The following is a 23127-nucleotide window of genomic DNA, read 5'->3' on the forward strand; positions in this document are numbered from 1 at the left end:
TGCAAGAGAAGCAAGTTTGATTCCTGGGTCTAGAAGATCCTCTGGAGAAGGAAATGGCAACCTGATCCAGTGTTCTTGACTGGGAAATTCCATGGACAAGGAAGCCTGGTGGGCTACAGTCCATATGGTCACAGAGTCAGACATTACTGAGTGTGCATATACATTCAGACAAAACCCAGCTGTGACGGTAATGGGGACACCTGGCTTTTCCCCAGTGGTCTCCAGACTGGTGAGAAAGGACCCTGTCATTCAGCCATAGGTGAGACCATAGAGTGGTTCTCAGGGCTTCTCCAGATGGACCTGTAGCCATTTTCAAGGGCCACTGTCCTGGAGCAAAGGAAATCCCTGACCTTCAGGGGTTATTACCGGCTCAAGGGGGCTTCCCCAGTGGCTCAGATGATAAAGAAGTTGCCTCCCAGTGCAGGAGACTGGGGTTCAATCCCTGAGTCAGGAAGATCCCCTGGAGGAGAGAATGGCAACCCACTCCAGTAATCTTGCCTGGAGAATGGCAAGGACAGAGAAGCAACATTTTCTGTGGGGACCTGGCCAGCCACAGAGGTCTGCTGGCCAGAGTGGGGCCTGTGGAGGCCAGATGAGGATGGGTCCCACTCGAGTCTAGCTCACTGTGGGCCCGTGGGAACCAGAGGCCCAGACATGTCAGGGACGAGCTCACTTGGTCCTCCCCACTGGTGCCTGGAACTGAAGGGAAGACCGCCCTATAGATAGGCCTAGGAAGCTGTGGAACCCACCCCTGCCACTGAGATGGTGAGCAGAGCCCTGCATCCCAGAACGGGTGCCACAGGCTACTGCACCCCAAGGGTCAAACGTGGGGCTCCCTGCACATGACGAGCTGGGTCATGTCCCCCAGATTCACCAGCCGAAGCCCTAATCCCAGCACTCAGGATGTCAAGCTCTGGAGAGGGGATGGTTAATGAAGAAATGAAGTTAGAATGAAGTCACTGAGTGAGCCCTAATCCCATCTGTCCGGGTCCTTCCAAGGAGAGGAGGTGAGGACAGACATACAGAGGGACGGCTGCGCTTCCACAGGAGGGGCCACCTGAGACTCCCGGCCTTCAGACGTTGAGACAGGAAATGTCTGTTGTATATGCCTCGAGTCAGTGGTCTTGTCACGGTGGCTGGAGCAGAGGCACTCCAAGATCCTCTGAGCCCCCCTCTGGCAGATGAGTCCTCAGGAGTGGCTGGGGTCACAGCCAGGCCCCAAGGGTCACAGTTGCCAGGGTGAATTAACTCGGCTTCCAGCACCTGGGCTCCCTCCAGCTGCTGGCCTGGCACCTGCTTCCCTCTCCTCTCCCAGCCCTGCCAGCCAAGACCACCTACCGCCTGTGCCTCCACACTGACCTCAGGCCAGTTGACCTTCTGGCTCTGTCGTCTGCAGCGCCTGACCCAACTATGACATCACCGGAGCTGACGGGCCTGGTGAGCAGGCGGTAGGGAGCCCAGATGCTCAGCCAGACGCTATGCACCCATAGACAGTGGGGGGTAGCGGCCTGATCAGGGCAGGTGGCCTGCCAGGGGTCTGGCTGTTGGGAACACACTAGAATGTCCCCTGGGGGCTGGTTGCTGACGACGACGGTGGGTGGCACGCTTGGACAGTGCAGTCATGGCTCGTGGAGCCCATGTTCAGGCGGCTCTGGTCAGAGGTCTTTGATGCCCAGTGGGCCCAGGGAGAGGTGCAGGAATGTGGAGTCGGGGTCACAGGGCCTGGGGCAAGCTGACTGAGGCAGCGGGGGCAGGCAGTGAGCACAGCAGCCCAGTTCTGACCCCAGACCCGCCACCACGTGCTCCAGAGCCCAGGACTCTGTCTTGTGGCCCCTGAAGAGGCTCCTGCTCATTTTGGTGCCCGGGCCCTGGGATTCAGTCACTGAGTGGGCAGGCTCCCTGTGGGCTGGCACTAGTTGGCAGGCAGTGAGCGCCTGGAACCTTCCTGAAAGGGGGCCAGTTTCCCCAAGCAGCCACCTAGCCGGGCCCCCACTGTGGTTTCCCTTCCTGTGTCCTGAGGGGAGGCAGCAGAGCCCAGTCCCAGGTGTGAATAGGTCCAACCTCCTCCCGCAGCAGCCTGGAGGGGCTGGCGGTGCCCTGCCTGCCCATCCCTTCCAGTTGCCCTCAGCAACCCTGTGACTGAGACTAACCTCAGAGTTTGGAGCAGAGAACGTTTATCGCAGGGCTGAGCAAAGAGACATGTGGCTTGTGCTCAAAAAAACCCCAACTAAGCAGCAACTCAGAAGATGGAGGGGCCCTCCTCACACCAGGTCGAGACCCCGGGGGGGAGGGAGTGGGGGACGAGGGGGAGGTGTCTGTGCTGGCCACGGTCTGCAACAGGGGAACTGCAGGTGGAATGAATGCATGGCAGGGCAGGGCCCGGGGGCCACTCAGCTCATGGTGTGGAGCATCCCTACTGGCCTGGCATCAGGAGCAGGCTGCGCACTCATGCCAATGGGTCCGGAAGTCCGTCTTATACTCCAGCAGCCCTGCTGCCCTCACTCCCCAAGCACTCACGTCCATAGCCCCCAGAAACGAAACACAAGGAATGCAAGGCATAGTCAACAAAAGCATGTATTAATCAGCTGATTGGAAACTGGTTAAAGATTAAGGCACTCAGACTCGAAGTTACAATCTCTGGCTGCTCTTGGTGCTGCTTCAGAACATGAGACGGCGGAGCCGCTCCCCGGAGGGCTCTGTGCTGTGTGGGAGGGTGGCACGTGCACCAGCAACCCTGCTCTAACAACCCATTTTATCTACAACCCGGCTCGGCTTTCAGCTCAGCAGCCTCAAGTCAAGAAAGAGTGATTTTACATTCATATAACTACCATGTTAATACAAAGTTCATTAGTCTACTAAAAAGTTTATGAACAAACAGCATAAAGTAAAAATTTGCAGACTGTTATATTTAGGAATGTTTCATAATACTTTCATTGCTATTAAATGCCCAAGAAATCAGAGAAATAAGACAAAGGATTTTGTTAAAGGTTGTTTCTGGTCTGTGAAATGTGAGGGTGGAACTGTGAGGTCAAACACAGATCCGTGCGGCTAACCAGGCACGTGTGACCCCTGGATCTGCATGAACGCTCCTACTTATTGTGCACTTTCACCTTCCTTCCCAAAGCTCAGTTTTCCTTATTTAAAACAATTTGCCAACTAGGACTATTTTCAGATTTTTTTAAAGAAAGGCTGTTCACAGCGACTTCACCATCTGCTGTCCTGCCAGGAAGCGCAAGGGCTACTGACTGCGGGCCTGCATCTTAATCTGGAAGAAAGGAACCCCAAGGGCGGCACCATACGCACCCAACACCCCTTCAAGCAGCCGCCTCTGTGGGAGATTCCCAGGACAGGCCAAGACAGACGACCGGGAGGGAGCTAGGGTCCGTGGAAAAGTGGGACAGCCGTCAGTGCCTATGTGTGGAGATCCCATCAGCGGCCCCCTCCTCTTGAGGGAGGGCCTGTGGTCACCTGCAAGCCCTGAGTGACCACCAGAGACAGCAGGGAGGGTCTGACTCAGGAGACCCCAACCCCGAGGCTGACGCTCAGTGGGGCTGAAAAGGCAGCCAGAGCCTCAGGAGGCCCTCCCACCCCCAGGACACAATAGCACCTGACCGACGACCGACCGTCGGAGGTTTTATAATTCAGATGAACACTAGAAAAATATCTTGATGTACCAGTAAAGACACAAACTTGAAAAATCACCCTATAAATGGTCTGAACTTTGACAATAAAGCTTTTTGGGAGAATCTTTTGGGTAGGAGAATAAAATTCAATAATTTAAAAAAAAAAAGGCTTATGGCTCAATGCTACTCGGTGTGGGCAAGGTCAGACTGCATCCTGGGCCCCGAGGTGCAGGGGAAGCGACAGGGGTTGGGGGAGGTCCCAGGACGGACTGCACCGCCCCACTTCCTGCATGTGGACCTCGCGGGCCCGAATGCAGGGCCATCTGCATTGGCCCACAGACGACCGGAGGCCTGAGGTGCGCCATGTCCTCCCCAGGCAGACAACAGAACAACAGAGAAGCCCTGACAGCCTTCATGTCTCAAGTGACTAAATACAGAAACGAGAGAAGAGGAAACAGAAGCTCCCAGGCCTCGGCCCGAGGCAGCTTCCTTCCCCAGGGTGGGAGGCGGACGGGCAGCGGGGTCCCTGCTGACTAGAGGCCTGAAGACTGCTCGCCGCGCCACCAAGTGTGTCTTAGTTGTTTTCGAATCTGGCATATGGGTTTTCTTCTTTAAACAAACCTGAAAACAAAACAAGCCTGATTAGAAATACACTCGGCCACAGGCAACAAGAGCCAGAAAAGGCATGTGAGGCTGTGCACGAAGGTTTCCACAGAAGCCTGTATGAAGGTTTACTGAAGCCCCAAGGAAGACAGGTGTGCAAGGAGCTCAGACACTACCCTTCTGAGAACGTCACACCACTGGCGACTTTAAAACCAAAGTGAAATTTACTGGAAACAATACTTCTAAGAAAAATAGGTCCTAAGCAAAAAAGACGTGTTTGCTGATTCAGAAAGAAACATGAAAGCCACTGTGTCATCCCTCCGTGGCTGGCTAAATTATACAGAAGAAAACAAAAGCACCATACTTGAGGTGCTCTATATAAATCCTGATTAATTTTCAGAATTAAGGCCACAGGCAGAAAGTGACTTGTCAGTTCAACAGTGAAAGAGCTAAACACCCGAAGACCAGGAGCTGTCTGTGTGAGCAGCATACTCTCCCTCTCTTTAAACAGCTGGAGCCACTGCAAAACTCTCCTCCCTGCAGGGCTTGGGACGGGGCCAGGTGCAGGCAGAGGGAGGGTGCTGTCTATCAGGGGAAGACGGTGAGCTCAGCTGGGGAGAAACGCACAGCTGGCTTGGGGTAGGAAACTATCAAGCAGGATTGTTAAGGTCCTGTTGGAAAAAAATACCCAAACCAGCTCCTGGCGCTACTTCTAGTTTAGAGGGAAAAACAGACATAAGCCGCCTTGTGAGAAGGACACCAAAGGAGCTGGGGTTTGGTCTGCGCTGTGTCTTGTGTGTCAATCAGGCTCAGCCCTGACCCTGCCCCGGGTTCTTCCCATGGTCGAGGCTTTCCTTCCACAGTCCAGGCCATTCAGAGGGCTTCACACAAATGCGCACAAGTTAATTCCATCAGTGCAATTACAGGGCAACTGATCACCTCCTTGAAAGGAATACAGGGAATCTCTGACTGCTCCAGAAAAGGCCTTGTGCAGGCTGGGCACAGGGCCGGGGGCGGGGGGAGGGGCGGTGTGGTGTGGTATGGTGTGTGTGTGTATACAGGTGTGTGTGTGTGTGTACATGCATGCGAGCACACACCCACCTGTCTTATTTACATTAACTGTAATCAGAGGTCTGACTGCTCCAGAAAAGGCCTTGTGCAGGCTGGGCACAGGTCCAGGAGTGTGAGTGTGTGTGTCCAGGAGTGTGAGTGTGTGTGTGTGTGTCCAGGTGTGTGTGTGTGTACACACATGCGAGCACACACCCATCTGTCTCTTATTTACATTAATTTTAATCAGATGTCAAAAAGCTCCTTTCTACAATTTCCAATTTCAGAGGAAACCAAGTGCAGAAAACACCAATGATTTTGGTGGTTTGAGAATCAGCACACAACTATCTAAACACAGGAGCAGGTTCAATGCTCATAACACCAAAGAAAACAGTCCCCCCAACGGAAAACCTCGCCAAGCAAACACTGAAACAGAACACGACACAGCTCCCAGGACAAGGCCTGAGAGTAGTCACTGCCGAGAGGGTGGGAAGACAGGCCAGGAGCAACTCCAGCCTGAGGGCGGAGGATGCAGGGCCCCGCAGCTCAGAAGCTCCCCCACTGGAAGGCGAGCAGAGGGGAAGGGAGGCAGCACTTCATGTGCACACAGGTGCCTGGAAGGCCAATGGAGGCACAAACACCTGGGGGGACCAGTGGTCAACCACCTGCTCCTGGAGAGCCACCCCCCACACAGCAGAGGCTGCCCAGCACTGAACGGGACCGGGAAGGCTGGGCCAGCTCCTGCCAACAGAAATGGGGAGCCCATTGTTCTTACCATATTTTTTTCTGATTTCATCATGTCTCAACTTCATCTCCGCTCTCCTAAAACAGAGAAATCTGGTTTAGCACCAAACTACAGCGTAATTCTAACAGCTGTGCCTCTCATTGCCTCTGGCCTGGAGTCAGGCCAGGCAGGACAGCCTGGCCATGGCCATGCCCACTGGGACGGGCAGGTTTTAAGCACGCACTCGAGGCTGCTTTGATGGCACATCATTCAACTCTTCCTTTTGATAAAACCAATTCCAGTGCCCCTTACTGTGATTTTAGAAAACGTTCTTTTCACATAAAAACAAATCAGCAAATATCTTCTCCTTGGTTCTGAAGACAGTGGGGAGTACATGGGTTTTGGCCCCTAGCAGTCGCAGGCTGGCAGGTCAGCACCCCCAACCCTGGCCGCACTACGCACACTCGCCAAAGGGCTCCAGGACCAGGGACACATGGTCACCAGAGCACTGGTCACACAAGAGGCCCAGTTAGGCCCCAGACGGACAGGAGACCTAGTTAAATGCCTTCCTCCTGCTGAGCCTCTACTGGCTCAGGACTGGATGACCCACTAGAGGCCATGCCGGCCCAGCCCCCACATTCAGTTTCCCACCCTCCATACCACCCTGAGAAAACCCTGCGGACACTCCACGTGGTCCCGCTCTTCAGACGTGGAGGAAGCTCGGGCAGCAGGAGCGCCCCACCCTGCTGCCCCCGGATCAGGCTGGGCCTCACCGCTCCTCCTGCCGGACCCGGCGCTCCTCTCGCTCCCGGATGGCCTTCTCCTCGCTCTTGTCCGGCCGTCGGCTCCGGCTCCTCCTGCAGCAGCAGAAGCAGCAGATGGCAACCCCCAGGAGCAGGGAGCCCCCGATCACTGACATGGCAATGATCAAGGCCTCAAAGTTCACTGCAGGTGCAAAGGCGCAGAGTTAGGGGCCTGAGCGCTCCTGGCAGCACCCCTCCCTGCAGGGTCTCCAGAACCAGGAGTGCCCCTCCCCCAAAGGGTCTCCAGAACCCGGAGCGCCCCTCCCTGTGGGGTCTCCAGAACCCGGAGCACCCCTTCCCCATGGGGTCTCCAGAACCAGGGACACCCCTCCTCGTGGGGTCTCCAGAACCAGGAGCACCCCTCCCCCATGGGGTGTCCAGAACCAGGGACGCCCCTCCTTGTGGGATCTCCAGAACCAGGGACGCCCCTCCTTGTGGGATCTCCAGAACCAGGGATGTCCCTCCTCATGGGGTCTCCAGAACCAGGGATGCCCCTCCTTGTGGGGTCTGCAGAACTAAGAGTGCCCCCACCTCGTGGGGTCTCCAGAACCAGGAATGCCCCTCCCCCATGGGGTCTCCAGAACCAGGAGAACCCCGCCCCCATGGGGTCTCCAGAACCAGGGCTGTGGCAGCAATGCCCCACCTTCCTCCAACCTGTTTCTGTGACTGAGTCACCAGTTTCCATCAACTTCAAGCAACAGGTAACTTTCCTCATCACCTGATGCTGGAGAGATGTTTCCAGCCTGAGAAAAGCTGACTAAACCAGGGAGACCAGCCCTGCTCTGACGACCTGAGTCAAAGGCCAGCAGGAGGCAAGTCCGCCTGTGCAGGCCAAGGGCCCGCCAGAGCCATGGCCCGGGCCAAGGGACACCCAGGGCCTGGAAAACGGCACTGCCGCCATCAGCTGACTATGGTTTCCTGTCCAGACCAAACACACTTAGGACAAGTTCCAATTCTTTCCAGCTTCTCTTGAGGGTTTACAAATTAAAACCAGCCAGCCAGTACTTTTCCACTCCATTCACACCAGAGCCTCTCACAGTACAGCCTGGCACCGTCCAGGCAGCCCAGCCCCGCCCTGTACTCCTGGATAGTGGTGGGACCCTCCCATGATAGTCTGCAGCACTGGACTTGCCTCATGGAGCTGATAACCTTCGACCCTGCCATTTCCTTGGCCGGGGGTGGGGGAGGCAGATGCCCGCCGCCCTGGTGCCCCCACCCCAGAGCCACCTCAGGCTGACAGCGTGACAGCGCTGGCCGTGAATCTTGTGGTTTTTTCTCTCCAGACCTATCCTGAAGTGCCAGAAACACAAGAAATAGAAGTAACACAAGACCCTTGCAAGGAGGGGGTGTAACTTTTGGACTAGAGAACTCCCTAACAATCAACTTTAAAAACCGGTCAAACCGAGAGGACCCTGGCTCTAAGACACAGCTGCCCCCACAGGAGCCTTTCTCGTCAGCAGCTAGACCCAGTTATAAAGCAGAAACAGAAATCTCACCATGATGGGGAACAGGGCATAATAGACCTGAGCAAAGAGAGACCTGATCCTGGATAAGGGGCCAAATGGTAGACTTCACTGTTCTCCAACTGAATGTATACATTTAAGGTTGTCACAATCACAACCCCACACAATTATGCCTAGAACTGGATAAGATGCCCGTCATCTCTAAGAACAGAAAGCACATGGGGCCCAGGCCTGCATGGGAGCGAGGTGTGCTGTGACCAGGTGAACCAGGAGTATCTCCAGCTGCCCGACCACAAGGCTCCCCTGGACGAGATCCCAGCTCCCTGCCTGCCCGAGGATGAACCCAACAAGTCCATCACACTTTCTCTTGGGAACTGCGGGCACTCCACCCTCCTATTACCACAAAGACTGCCCCCCAGCACCCCCTCACCCAGTGCGAGCCTGCGTGGAATGCAGAGTCCCCCTCCCCAAACTACCCAGTGCAAGATGTCCTGTGTCCAGCTGCACTCACAGCCCCAGGGCTGGAACCTCACATCACAGAAAAGGACCGACCAAGGCCCCACCCTGCCTGAAGCAGCATAGACTGGGGTGGCCACTCCTGAGAAACGTGTGGCTGATAGGCTAAACTGCTGGTGTGAGCCAGCAGTCTGGTCCTAAGGGCATGCCCAGGGCGGTAGGCGTCTGCGTTCAGCCCACACAGGAGCACACGGCAGCCCATATATAGCCCGAAGTCCACCAGCACACCACAGCAGTCGCCCGTGGGGTCCCAGGGGAGAGGAAAGTACTGGATGTGGTCTGAGTGGCATCACCTGCAGGCTCCTATGACAACCCACTGAGTACACGTATGTGTGTGTCCACACACATGTGCATGCATGTGTGTTTGTCCTCTACAGTACGAGTGTGTGTTTGCACACGAGTATGTGCATATGTGTGCATGTCCTCTAGAATACAAGTGTCTGTACACACACATATATGTACACATGCATGCGTGTACTCTATAGAGTTCAAGCTTGGAGAGAGGGGATGACGGCTCAAGTGCGCACTGTGTTAGGAGCCACGCTTCCAACTGTTAAAAGCACTTTAACAGTTAAAGCCCAAGATGCCCACAGTTCCCTGGAGCCAGAGCCGTCTCTGCAGAACAACTGAGAGGGAAGGTCCCGGGGAGACAGACACGAAGCAGACGCTGGCGAGGCCCAGGGAGCCTTTCTGGGCTGAGGGTGGCCATGAGGACAGCCAGCTGCATGGACATCAACAAGCATGTCTCTACACATGTACATGCATGCACATACACACAAACTTCTGGGTCCCTGAGGTTTCAGCGGGTGAAATCAGAAGTGAGTTGTTCAGTTGAAGGCTGACATATTCTGAGAGAGAAATCGTTTAGAAAAAGGTAACAGAGACTAAACTGCAGATGAACCCAAGACGCAAACACACAAACAGACTGTCACAACTCCCTGTGAGAGCACCAGCTCCCACAACCTGCAGCCAGGCAGGCCTCTAGAAGGGCCCGAACATGAGCTACTAAGGAAAGGATTAATAAGCCCAGCTCATAAAAATGAGTTCCAGGTGGCAGCCCATACCACCCACCACCTCATATGGCCACTAGAAAGCAGCCTGGGTCTCACTGAGCGCGCGTCTCCCCAGGAGAAGCACCACCACCGCGACAGGTGCTGACACCACCTGCACGGCCCTGGGACGTGGGGAGACACCTGCAGAACCGAGGCCATGGCAGTCATACCTGGGCCACCCCTCTCTCAGACACCAGCACTCTCACAGGCCATTCCCACTTCTGGTGTCTTCCCTTCATTAAGCACAACCAGAATGTTCAAAACAACACTGGTTTTGCAAGAAACCAAAGAAAGTGGCGACTCACCCCAGCACACGCCCCAGCGGGCAGAGCTCAGCCGGCAGAGGGAGCTGGGCGGCAGGACTTTGGTCACTGGGTAGTCCAGGCACATCTTGTTCATGTTGCACCAAAGGCACTGGAAGAGACGATGACAGGATGTCAGGTGTCAGACGGGCCAGGGTCTGCCCTGTACCGCCCCCGCCACTGCTGTTCCCTCCTCAACGCCCTCCCCAACACAGCAGCTCACCTCCACACACCCACCAAGGCCTTCCTCACTCAACCAGGCACCCAAAGCCTCGTGGCTTCCTGCAGCACTAGCAGGAAGTCAGGCACTGTGTGCTTCCCCACGTCCTCATTGGAGGGTCCACATCCCTTGCAGAAGGGACCAAGCCAGGCAGTTGAGTGGTGTCTACCCAAGGTTATTACCCTGCGAAGACCCTAACTTGACCTCTACAACTACACCGAGCGGTCCATTTTAAAGACGATGCAACTGAAGAGAAGCAGAACCAGTGATCCTGAAGCCGGGCTGCCTGTGTCCCTGGAACACGTGGTGGGGACCTGGCTAGCACATCAGGCAGGGGCCCGGAGCTGGACAGGTGCCGGCTCAGAAGGGAGGTCTGAGCCACCTAACAAGCCCACCCAGGTTAGAACATTCTGGGTATTTTTAATGCTTGAAAGTAAAGATTTCACGAAGCTGTTTTTCAGGTTTTGACAGGATGGAAAACAATGTTATTTTTCCATCCCAAATTAGAGTGAGAGTCTGTTACCAAAAAAATGTCCCAATGAAACCTGGGGTCCCAGGACCACCGAGGCAGTGTACACTCCGGTGCCTCATGTTCAAAATGACAAACAGCAGCAAGGCCTTCTTCATTTTGGCCATTTGAGGATCCCTTCCATTTCAGTAGTTCTTTCCTGAGTTAAAAATTGAGGGGAAATCCTCCGTTTTAAAACCATCAAGTTTTAAACATCTCATCTTCCATTCCTCCCCTGCAGTTTTACCGGGAGCCCCTGGAGCACACTGCAATAAGTTCTCCTCTGGGGTGGTTCTGCCACCATCTCTCTCCTGTTTTGAGATAACGAGGCACAAGCACGTGGTGAACCACACGGGGCGGTGGCAGGCTGCAGGGGCCTCTGGACCCTTTCAGCAGCTCTTGTGCTTCAAGGAGCCACACAACTGAGGCCTGGCTTTCCTCTGCACTCTTACTTTTGGTTGTACTGGGCTTCACTGCTGGTCAGGCTTTTTCTCTAGGTGCAGCACGTGGGCTTCTCACTGTGGTGGCTTCTCTTGTCCCAGGGCACGGGCTCCAGAGCACGGAGGGACTTAGCTGCTCTGAGGCATGTGGGATCTTCCCGGATCAGGGATCAAACCCGTGTCTCCTGCACTGAGCAGGGGGATTCTTCACCACTGAGCCACCAGGGAAGCCCTCCCCTGCCTGGGTTCAGAGTTGGAGTCAGGCCTTCAGAGGACATGTGCACCCACTGTCATCTGGGCACCCCAACCCCAGAGATGAGAAAGAACATGGGGCGCTCTGTCTCAAAGGCCCCTCAGCAGGAGAGCTCAGCACTGGGTGAGAAGAGGGGGGCTGGGAGGACTCCAGGCACACCTGCCATGTCTCAGGGCCCATGTGTAGAACAGCCCAGCCCCTGTCCCAACAGGCCTGCAAGGTGGAATGACGCCCAGGAAGCCCTGGACACAGGTCCACAGTCACAGACTAGGGGCTAAACATGCCTCCCCACTTCCAAGCACCTGCGCTCACCCAACACCACACCTGCGGGCCCCGGGGCTCACATGCGTTCCTGGCTGTGAGCCCATTACACGTTTGCTCTCAGGAGCTGAAGCAGCACTTTAATAACTCGGTGGTGTGTGCAGCTCTCCTGAGATAGCTTAAATCGCCCAAGAAAAGCTGTTACTGACCACCCTTAACCCCACACCATGCACACGGCCCCTAGAGTCAGAGCTGGCCAGTGTGCTTCTGGATCATGCGCGGACCGTGTACCACTTACCGAGACATTTTTCAGGCACTCTTCACAGGTTCTGCTTGTGTTCTGAGAACAACCTGCAGGGAAAGAATGAACATCACTGAGAACCCTGCAGTGTCAACACCAGGAGGGCACAGCGAGCCATGCTCAGAACCTGGAGAGGGACAGCCAGCCTTCAAGGTGCACGGCTGAGCCTCTATAAGCGGAATCCTGTGGGGACATGCCAGCAGCGTGAGCGGTCCTGACCCCAGGGTCTCCCGGGAGACGGCCGCCTGCTTCTTGCCTGGGCACCACTGACCAGCTCCTCAGCAGATACTCTGGAGCTGAAGGCCACAGCAGCGCCAGGCTAGGCTTGAACCAGGCCTCAGCCCCCAGCCAGTCCCCCAGGCAGGAGGGAGAAGACGTTCCAACCCCGTGGAGCACCCCGCACACCCCTGCCCTGCAGGCATCTTCCTGGGACAGCCACTACAGGAAGGACTCAAAGCTGAGGAGCTAACAGCTCTGGAACTCAAGCCAGTCAGGGGAGAGCTGGTGCACAAACAAAGACTCTCCAAACCACCATCAAGCAGCTGCTCTTCACCCCAGGCTGCCCTGACATGCGCACACACAAGAGGCCTGAGCACAACCCTTGGCCACCAGGAAAGGCACAGGAGGCACAGTCAGGTCCCACTTCACACCCACCAGAACTGAGGATGTGAAACCGTGGCGAGGATCCGGGGCTCTCGGCATGTCAGTAGGTGTGTAGAACGGCTCAGCCACTTGCAAACAAACAGATGCTCCGCCGAGACTCAGCAGTTCCACTCTCAGTCTTGTGTGTCCCAGACCCACCAGGACTCATGTGCGCAGGAGGGCTGACGGCAATCTTTACATATGGGAACAGCCGAGAGCTGAACACAGCCCAGGGGTCCAGGCACCTTGCATGCCCCTCGGCCTCCCCGCAGGTCCGGAGAGCTGCCAGGCGGCTCCTCCTGCCTAGTGGGAACATGAGCCCCTCCCAGCACCACCTCCTCCTCACACGCAGTGCCTGGGGGCAGGGGACAGAGGTGACTGCAGAGTCCTGCAGTGGGACACTCTTCAGCCCCAAAGAGAAGTGCGCCCGCACACACATGACTCTACAGACCATGAGGGCAGGGAGAGGCCCCCACAAAGGCCCACAGTACAGGGTTCTGGATAGGTGAGACTCAACTGAGGCAGGCAGGTCGGACTGGGTGGGGCCCCGACCGCTGGAGGCGCCTGTTCTGAGGCTGGAAAGAGGTCAGGGTTACACAAGTGGAATGCACGCGATGGCACACGTAGGTTCCTGCATCTCACTGCACATAGAATGAATGGATCTAAGGAAAGAGGAACACTGAGCTCTTGATAAAGACGTGTGCAGGGAGGCGCAGGGGTGTCTGTAATTTCAGAATGTGACAAACCCAACGGCGGGCAGAAAGAAGAGTGTTCACCACCTGGGTCCTTCAACTCCCTGGACTTCCTGAGAGTCTCATGATAAAATGAAGGAAAGGGAGCTTTAGGTCTAAGTCACAATCTCATTCATAACGTTTGCTGACCAGGACGTGTACAGTAAACTGCTACCTGAGAGGGCTGGGAGCGCTTCTCTTCAATAGTGTAGCTCTTGTACATCCCATTTTTAAAAATAAAAGCCCATTTTTGTCACCACATACCATTCTAAGGCAATCACTATTAAATAGCACCCTTCTCAGAGCCTCCAGTGAAGTGCTGTTAAGTTTGTGTTGAAGCTGATTTTAGACTACTTTGACACATTCAGCCCAGGAGGGCAGAGGAGGCTAACAGCCCCCAAACGCCTCTCACAGCAGGGCCGAGAGGGCAGGGTTGCCACAGGTGTTCGGAGGCCCCCTACCCCCCAGCCTTGGATGGCAGGAGGGGGAGCCCCGCGGGGCTGCCGTGAGGACAGCTTCACCTGAAAGCTGAATTCTGACTTCTGTCCACCAAGGGGCCGAGGGTAGACGATACTGTCCCCACTACAAGGCACTGGGCTCCGTGCAGGACAACAGCTGGCCCCACAACTGGGGCGGAGACAATACCGTCACCTCGGACAGCCTGCTGCCTCTGAGAGTGGCACAAAGGCCCAGAAGCCAGCGTGGGTGGGGGGGCTCCTCCTTGCCAAACTGGCACAACTTAAACATCAGAGTGATGGACTCTCACCTCCTGAATGTTCATGATTTCACACTAGCATGAAATAAACAGAGAAGGACAACCAGCCAAGAGTCTCCATCACAATGGACGCCAAGACCACTGAGCCATTTGTGGAGAGACAAGAGATTACATACGGTCTCAGAGCACCCCGCCACCCTGTTTAACTGTACTTAGGAAGAGAAAAGGCACCCGAAGAGTGATAAACGTATTGCCGCAACAACCTATGACCACAGAACCACAGGACCAGTGGCAGAAGGTGCCTCCGAGGGTGCAGGAAGGACAGTCACCCAGTGGTTGAACCCTCCCCACAGGCACTAGAATCAGATCAGAGGAAACTGACAGGACGGCAAAGAGGCCTCTGAGCCCAAGGACATGCTGAGGGACTGCTCCAGGGAACGGAGGCTAAGAGACATTGCAGCCAAAAGCAACACGAGTGCCCGGGGTCAGTGGTCGGAGGATGCTACTGGGTAACTGGTGATCCGTCTGCACGGGGTGTATATTAAATCAAGTGTTCAGTAGCATCCTAATGGTCACCATGCAGACCTGACTGTCACGTTCTGCTGATATCTTCCTTCTTAGGAGATACACCCTGGCAAACTTAGGGCAAATGGCCACATCACAACTTGCGCTCATCGGTCTGGGTAATCCAACTTTCCTGGTGGTCCAATGGGTAGGACTTTGCACTTTCACTACAGTGGCCTGGGTCCCTGGTCAGGGAATTACAGTCCCACAAGCCACGTCGTACCGCCAAAATAAGCCGTCCCAGGCAGATACAGACAGGAAGGCAGAGCACACGTGGCCAAGGCTGCAAGAACAGACAGGGATTCTGGAGTTCACTGCACCATCTTTCCTTCCACTTTCTCTGCAGCTCTGAACTTTCTCTAATAAAGCACTGGACAGGGAGGCACGGTGGGGATCTATCTGCATGACACCTAACACATCCACTCTCGATTCCTTCTGAAAAACTGAAGAAAGCCTGCACTTCCTTGTTGTCAATCTTAACAGAGGCCAAGAGAGCAACAGTAATAAAGCAGAGGAATTCTTCATGGGGAATTTCCAACGTAGAAGCCTGTGTGACAACTGGTCTTGCAGGAACTAGCAGACCCGTCCAGCCCAGGGTCTCCAGGTCATGGGCCAACACAAGTCAACAGAGAAGCCAGGAGGGGCAGGCCAAGGGGACTGCCTTGCCCTCCTGCTCCCAGCATGGCCTGGAACCACCAGGCAGGTTCTCAGTGCAGAAACATCAATGTTATACAGCCCTCACAAAGTCAGCACAAAGCCCTTGAAAACCCCAGGGCGTAGTAAGGAAAACATGTTAACTATTAACATCTGATTCAGAGACCAGGCACTCATGGTCATTCAGGGCATTTTTAATCTCATCATGGAAACAGGAAATCTGGAGCCAAAAAGCCCACCCAAGATCCCAAGCTCAAAAGGGGCCATGTCACTGAGGCCAGGCTTTCCAGCTTGGACTCTAAGCCAGTGACTAGAGAACCTTAAGTCTTGTGCTCTCAGGAAAACTAAGCTAAAGAAAAAGGGTTCTCAGGACATACCAGCCATGGTACACGTGAGTTCTTTCCTACAGTTTCAGGTGAGTCTTGCTTAACCAAAGAAGGACACACACTACGTGTATGAAGAGGCATGTTTTCTAACAACAAGGAAACAATAAGCATATTTCCTGTGGAACATAACAGGCCAGAGGGCTGCATTTGGCCATGCCAGTGGCAGTGGAAGGTCCCCAGAATCAGGCACTATGGCCATGGCGCAGGGTGAAAGGACACATGGGGCGGGAGGTGCTGGGGCTGTCACCTTCACAGGAGAAATGTGGAGGCAAGTTCATTTAGACAGAAAGTCCTGGCTGTCTTACCACCTCGGCAGAAAAGGGGGAAGGAGAGTACAGAGCAAGGCAAAGGTTCAGACCCATGCATGCACCCATTGCTTTGTGACCTGCTTGGGAGCCCCCTTCCCCCCGTTTTCAGCAGCAGGACTGCAGTGCTGCTGGACTGAAAGAGTGCTGAAGGAGCCCCACCTCCACCCCCAGCTCCTCTGATCCCTCTGTTTAGGACAACAGACTGAGGTCCTTTCAAGGGTCGCCTTCCCTCCGGATGTAAAGATGAAACTCAGCTGGAATCTGACCCCATACACAATTAAAGTGGGGTCCAAAACCCACGAAACTTCTTCAATTCAATGAATCTCTCTGAAGCTCTTCAACACCTTGTGGGTTCCTAACGCCTCCCCTCCACCCAAGCGCACAGCAGAGAAGACATGGCTGGTTCTGGATTGTCGTGATGGTCTTTGAGTTCACACACCTGTCAATCTGTCTGGGCTAAGGGATGCCAAGAGAGCTGGTAAAACACCGTTTCTCTTTTCCTTTTTACGAAGATTTTTTTCTTCTTCTTGGCCACGCCTCATGGCTTGCAGGATCTCAGTTCCCCAAACAGGGATGGAACCGGGGCCCCTGGCCGTGGAAGCACCGAGTCCTAACCACTTGATTGCCAGGGAATTCCCAAAACACAGTTCCGGTAGTATCTGTGAAAGTGTTTCCAGAAGAGATTAGCATCTGAACAGGTGGACAGATGAAAGCACTGGCCCTCTCCAAGGAGGTGGGCATCTCCCAATTCACTGAGGCCCTGACAGAACAAAACGGCAAGGTAGCACAAATCTGCCTTATGAGCTGTCATCTCCCCTTGCCAGTGAGCCTTTGGGCTTAGACTCCCTGGCTCCCTGCTGCCTGGCCTTGAGGTGTGGACTGGACCACACGCCAGCTTTCCCTGGTTGGGCAGATAGTGGCTCATGGGGCTCCTCAGCCTCACAGTCCCATGGGCCAGTCCCTCATAACTCTACATATATCCTGTTGGTTCTGTTTCTTTCGGGCAATTTTTCCTGACTAATACAGACAACATCCTTGCAAGGAATGCAAAGTATCTTAGATGGTGTAGTCACATTCCTATAGCATGACAAGCAGTAAAATCACACATCGAGCCCAAGCTCTGTGGGAAAGGGGCACCTCAGTGCTCAGTGTGGCTAGAAAAACAGTGGTTTTCCTCCTGAAACAGAGCCTGGTTTCATCCCCAAACTGTCACAGGACCCGCCCACTCAGCTCACAGGGGTCTCTGGTGGCTTCAGAAGTCCAGGGCCAAGCCAGCATGAAAAGCAAGCAGCCAAACACACCGGGGGCGTTTCCTGACACACCCACTCTAACAATGCAAGGGCACAGGCTCTTCAGCCACCCAGGAGAGGCTCTTGGGTGATAGCAGATTTGGCTCTCATCCATCCTGTTTAGTAAAGAGCATTCCCAGGTCTATCAGACCAGCTCACAGGGCTCCTTGGACCCATGGTCACGGGAGCCAGGTCTTCCTGACAACTCTTTCTCTTCATCTACATCTATCTTGTTGTGCTGAAAATTCACATTTGTGCTGAAAAGTCAATTTCAACCAAAAGTTCCCTATTCTGTGCAACTCCACTGCTGCACTGAGAGACAATGTCACAAGTGTACACCCAAATATGTTTAGAAGGAGACTGAAGAGACTCACGCAGCGCTGCACGCAGACACCCGCTCAGGCCACACAGAGGGAAGGTGCCTTGCAGGGCTAAACAGACTTGATGCAGCCACAGCTGACCAGAGCTGAGAAACGCCCCGGGGCCCTCAAGCTGGCCCAGGAGGGTGAGGTGGCCAGCCAGAGGCTCTGTGCCCCACACTGGTGATTACCCCCCATCCCCCGCACGCCACACACAGCTTCCCCACCAAACCCTCCAAGATCCCCGCCCCCCACCTACAGATCACCCACAGGACACTGCCCTCCAGCAGCCCCTTTTCTGGAGCTTCTGAGCTAGGTCACGTACTCTCCTCACCCCTCACCCCTCTAACTGCTGTTTCCAGGTCAGGCGGCCCAGGAACTCAGCGCTTCCATCAGTCAGTCACTATGTGGGCTCAGCACCTGGCACAGGTAGTTACTGAGAAGTGGTGGGATAAACAAGGAGGACCACCCATCTGCCCAAGCAGGGAAGGTCTGGAGAGCCTAGAACCTGGGCGGCAGGGCAGGCCAAGATCAAGCACTGACTGATGACCCTGGAGTTCCTCAGAGGGGTCTACTCTGCACAGTGGACATCGGTGGAAGGGCTGCACACAGGTCTCCTCGACCTGTTGTCGAGCAAAGCCCCCCAACACACCAGCTGTGCCCACACAAAGGCCAGGCCCCTGGACTCCAGCCGCTGACCTGCTGTGGGTCAGCCGAGCTCTAGAGCTCTGCTTCCGACCCCGGGTCCACAATCGACAGCTCTTTCCCAGGGTAGCAGGGCCATTAAAGAGGGGACAGCGCGCTCGGCCAGGCCGCCCCGCGGTCCCGAACCACCCCGAATGCTGAGCCAGGACAAAGGGCCGGTCCAGACCACGAACGGACACTCGGGTGGCTCCCGGCCGTCCCCGCAAACCGCGCGGGCCTGGAGCGGCGACCCCGGACGGCTGCGACCCCCTGCCCTCCGCGCTCCTTGACCCCGACCCAGCTCCCCCTGTCCTCACCTCGCCCGGTCCCCTCGGCCCCTTGACCCTGTGAGCCACGACCACCCTCACCCTGCGCGGCGGCCGCCGGGAGAAGCAGCAAGAAAAGCGCAGCGCCGCCGAGTGTCGGTCCCCAGCGCGGCGTCGGCCCGCGGACTCCGCTGGACGCCATGGCGGCTGCGGCCTTGACGGTCGACCGTCGTCTCCTCAGTCGTCTGGACGCGCCCCACCTCGGACCCAGGCCAGGCGCCTTCGCCCGGAAGAGCCGCACGCCGGAAGTGGGCGGGGCGACCGCCGAGCCACACAGCAACAGTGGCCCCGCCCATCGCCCTCGGGCCTGCTCCCAGCTGTTGGCGATCGCGCCTCAAGGTGTGCGGCTCAGTGCGCCTGCGCGGCGGGAAAGCGGCCGGCCGCGGGATCCGTGCGGCTCAGTGCGCCTGCGCGACAGCGAGGGCTGGTTCGGCTGGGGCTCCCCCGCGGCCTTGGCACACAAGGGGTGCAGCAGCTCTCCAGGAGTCAGGAAGTGGCGCTGCTTCCTGGATTGGTCTCGCTGGCGGTGCAGAACCAGCGCGCTAGCCCCCCACTCCCGCCCGACACCCAGATCCTCGCACGCCCCTCACCTCCCCGGGGCTCGGCCGCGGCTGGCCCTCTCCTGGGAGGTCTGCAGGCTGCCGCTCCAGACCCGATGGCCTCAAGAAATGATAAAAAATGTATATTGCAAGAGTCCAGTTGCTTTCTTGTGTTTGTGTTTGAAAAAGTACAATGTGGCTTCGGGGATGGTACAGGGAAACCAGAGACCCATCAGCTAAGTTTCCGGGGTCCCTGACTTGTGGCTTCCTGGACCAGTCTGGTAAGACCACCTCCCCTGGTAGAAGCAGTGCTGAGATCAGGGTTGGAGCTTCTGTCACAGGGTGGGGTGGAGGTTGTGGGGCGGGGGGGGGGGGGGTAGAGTCTCTGTGAATGAAAGTGAAAAGTCACTCAGTCTTGTCCGATTGTTTGCTACCCCATGGATTCTAGTCCATGGAATTCTCTAGGCCAGAATACTTGCCTTCTCCAGGGGATCTTCCCAACCTAGGGATCAAACCCAAGCCTCCTACACTGCTGGCGGATTCTTTACCAGCTGAGTCACCAGGGTTGCCCAAGAATACTGGAGTGGGTAGTCTACCCCTTCTCCAGCAGCTCTTCCCATCCCAGGGATTGAACCGGGGGTCTCCTGCATTGCAGGCAGATTCTTTACCAGCTGAGCTACCAGGGAAGCCCAGAGTCTCTGTGATCTTTGATCCCATTGAGGATCCAAGTGTAACTTACTGGGTCGTGTCCCACCACTGTCCCACACCTACCTCAACCCTGACTATTGCTGTGAAATCTGGGGCAGCGGCCCTGTAGTCCAGCATGGAATCTAACTGACACTGGGGAAATAGGTGGGGTGCAGACAGATGGCCTGCTACCATTTGAAGCAGGGTATATCTGTTCCCTGCCAAAGACTGAAATGGAGCCAGGGAAGGAAGGAGCGCTGAGTCCTAGCCACTAGACCACCAGGGACAGCAACCAATGACAAGGCCCTTGCCCAGCAGCTGTGTAAAAGGAATTTCCACATAGAAACAGAAAGTAGTGAAACAAGTCTTTATTAGAAGGAAAAAGAGTATGTGTGGATGGACACATAAGCAGGCTCAGAAGGAGATTTGTGGCCTCGAGGAAGCTTGAATCACTTTTACGAGTGTTTCTTCCTGAATTTCATTTGGGCAATCATCTTGCTTTGCCTGCTGCTGAGTCCATATTCGGTTTATCTCAGGGTGCTCCTGTGTGTGCTCACCTCTTAACCAAGATGGATTCCAGCAAAGAGGCCTGTGGGTAGGTTGACAACACATGCTATGGGGTGGCACCCCCTCCCTTTTTGACCTCCAACGAGCCTTTCTGTGCATGTCTAGTAGGAGAGTTCTTAACTTCGAGAATGAGGAATATGTCATCATTTATCTTGTCCTCCATCATCCTGCTATTTTGCTGAAAGCTTCAACTTCCATTTTAGGTTCAACGAATTTTGTTAACCAAAGAAACCACTCGTTATACACAAATAAATTAAATATTTAATAGAGAATTATCTAACTTACTTTCAAAATACTGTTGAGTGAAAAGATGCACAAAGTGAGAGTTATGAATTAAGTTTTATTTGGGGTAAAATGAGGGCTGCAGCCTGGAAGACAGCACCTCAGATAGCTCTGAGAGATTGCTCCGAAGAGGTAGTTGGGAAGATCAGTACATAAGATTTTGGTGCAGGAGGAGTTCAATGCAACCAAGCGCTTACTTTACAAAAGGTTTTCTACTAGGCATGAGGAACTGATGTCACCATGAAGGGATTCAGTGCTTTTCTAGATATGAAGAGAGTCAAGGACTGGGGTCATGAAATCAGTTTCTGAAAATACCTCACTATCTAAAGACCTGTTCACCAGTTTCCCTGGAGCCAGAGTGCCTCACTCTCCACTGTGATACTCTTCGGAGGTGTTGAAGATCAGCAGCTGCTGCAGCACAGGGTTCAATCCCTGCAGAGGCAGATGGCATTTGTTACTGTTATTGTCATTGTTAATTGTTGTTGCTCAGTCATGGCAAATGACCTTGGCAAGTGCCAATTTGTAATCGACAGGGCTCTCTCATGGTCATGCTGCTGCTGCTGCTGCTGCTGCAGAGTCGCATCAGTCGTGTCCGACTCTGTGAGACCCCACAGAGGTCGGCAGTCCACCAGGCTCTTCCATCCCTGGGGTTCTCCAGGCAAGAACACGAGTGGGTTGCCACTGCCTTCTCCAATGCATGAAAATGAAAAGTGAAAGTGAAGTCGCTCAGTCGTGTCCGACTCTTCACGACCCCATGGACTATAGCCCACCTGTCTCCTCCGTCCGTGGAATTCTCCAGGCAAGAGTACTGGAGTGGGGTGCCATTGCCTTCTCCATCTCGTGGTCATAAATTGGACCATACTTTGGGAGGCATTTCATGATCATTTCACCCCCACATTGCTAGGAAGGCTCATTCCTAGTTCTGGAGAAGATTTTGCTGACAGGCCACTCAATGTGCTTTTACTGGACTAGGTCTTAATAGTCAAAGATCTCTGGACACCTGTCCTCTAGTTACGGTCCAGAAAAGTATAACTTCTCTGCATCTTCCAATACTGTGAGCTATACCATGACAATCACATTTGATCAACTGCTTCAAGTCTAGTCCTCATTATTTTCATTTGTGGCTCAGTCATATACTTGGTAATACAAGAAAAAATAATCTTGTAAAACAGGCAAAATACAAATAACATAGCTAATAACATTAGTGGAATTATGAGTAAATATTTCAGCCATGAGTCTCCCACACCAAACCTGTCATTTTGCTAATCTTTGTGAAGCCGCCAGGTATCCCATTAAAATATTTATCCAAAAGTCCTTTCTATAAATCTTGAAGAGAAAGCATTTTTGCAAAAATTGGTTACCACTGTGACAACACTTTAAGATAGTAACTAAAATTATAACTGGTAACATTTTACCAAGACATATCAGAATTTTAGAAACTAAGACTTCCCAGATGGTGCTAGTGGTAAAGAACCCATTTGTCAATGCAGGTAGGTGTAAGAGATGTGGGTTTGATCCTGGGTCAGGAAGATCCCCTGGAGGAGGGCATGGCAACCCACTCAATATTCTTGCCTGGAGAATCCCATGGACAGAGGAGTCCAGCGGGCTACAGCCCATGGGGTCTCACAGAGTCAGATACGACTGAAGCAACTTAGCAGGCACATAATTTCTAGGATATTTTTATTAGTAATATTTACCATACTATAACCTGAGGAGATTTATTGCTCGTTTGACAATACTTCCCAAATAATTTGACATACCAAATGAAACTGATTAGTTTAATATCTCTCTTTGGGATGTTTCAGGGGCCCTCTGAAGCATCCCAAAGTTACTGAGAAGTCAAAAGTGTTTCATTAGTTTTTGACTTAGGAAGTTTTGTCAATAAATATCAAAAGAGTTTAGAACATTCGGTCAGATAGGATCATAGGTCACGGTGACAATAGCTATTTACTTAGCCAAAGTAACCAAAAAAGATTTCAAAGGCAAATAAAGAACAGATTATTTAAGAGGTAAAGAAACTTAAATCTGTTATTAAAGGCAGTTCAACATCTGAAGAAAGCATATCCTCTTAATGGAGAGAAAAGTCAAATTCAAGTTTTTACACCAACTTACTTTTAAATTCATTTAGAAGTAAACTTAATTAAATTTATTTTAAACTTAGTCTGTCCTGACCCTACCCAAAACTCTTTGCTCAGGGTCCACTATCCACAAACCTTCGTATCATTTTCTGTACACATTGATTTGTTCTGACATCCTGAAACAGCCACTTGTGAGTCAG

The 23127-nt window shown here is 53.9% G+C and overlaps 1 protein-coding gene across 1 annotated transcript; it reads right to left on the minus strand.

Annotated features, from left to right (window-relative positions):
• Positions 1-2556: 2556 nt before the first annotated feature.
• PTTG1IP (PTTG1 interacting protein) lies at positions 2557-19032 on the minus strand. Its single transcript, XM_065942176.1, has 6 exons — positions 18817-19032; positions 12114-12166; positions 10137-10245; positions 6771-6942; positions 6049-6095; positions 2557-4244 (listed from the first exon to the last, which is right to left on the minus strand). The coding sequence occupies exons 1-6, from the start codon at positions 18914-18916 to the stop codon at positions 4198-4200; spliced, it is 528 nt and encodes a 175-aa protein (XP_065798248.1). The 5' UTR covers positions 18917-19032; the 3' UTR covers positions 2557-4197.
• Between the last annotated feature and the right edge of the window lie 4095 nt (positions 19033-23127).

The sequence above is a fragment of the Muntiacus reevesi genome, chromosome 8 (genome assembly GCF_963930625.1).
Source record: "Muntiacus reevesi chromosome 8, mMunRee1.1, whole genome shotgun sequence".
In the NCBI taxonomy this organism is placed as follows: Eukaryota; Metazoa; Chordata; class Mammalia; order Artiodactyla; family Cervidae; genus Muntiacus; species Muntiacus reevesi.

What these genes read in the sequence shown, in the direction of transcription:
- PTTG1IP (XM_065942176.1), bottom strand. Translation starts at nt 18,916, where the DNA reads ATGGCGTCCAGCGGAGTCCGCGGGCCGACGCCGCGCTGGGGACCGACA. An exon ending in CGGGTCCGGCAGGAGGAGCG is followed by an intron (nt 6,096 to 6,770) that starts GTGAGGCCCAGC and finishes TCTCTGTTTTAG; the next exon opens with GAGAGCGGAGATGAAGTTGA. An exon ending in TGAAATCAGAAAAAAATATG is followed by an intron (nt 4,245 to 6,048) that starts GTAAGAACAATG and finishes TTTTGTTTTCAG; the next exon opens with GTTTGTTTAAAGAAGAAAAC.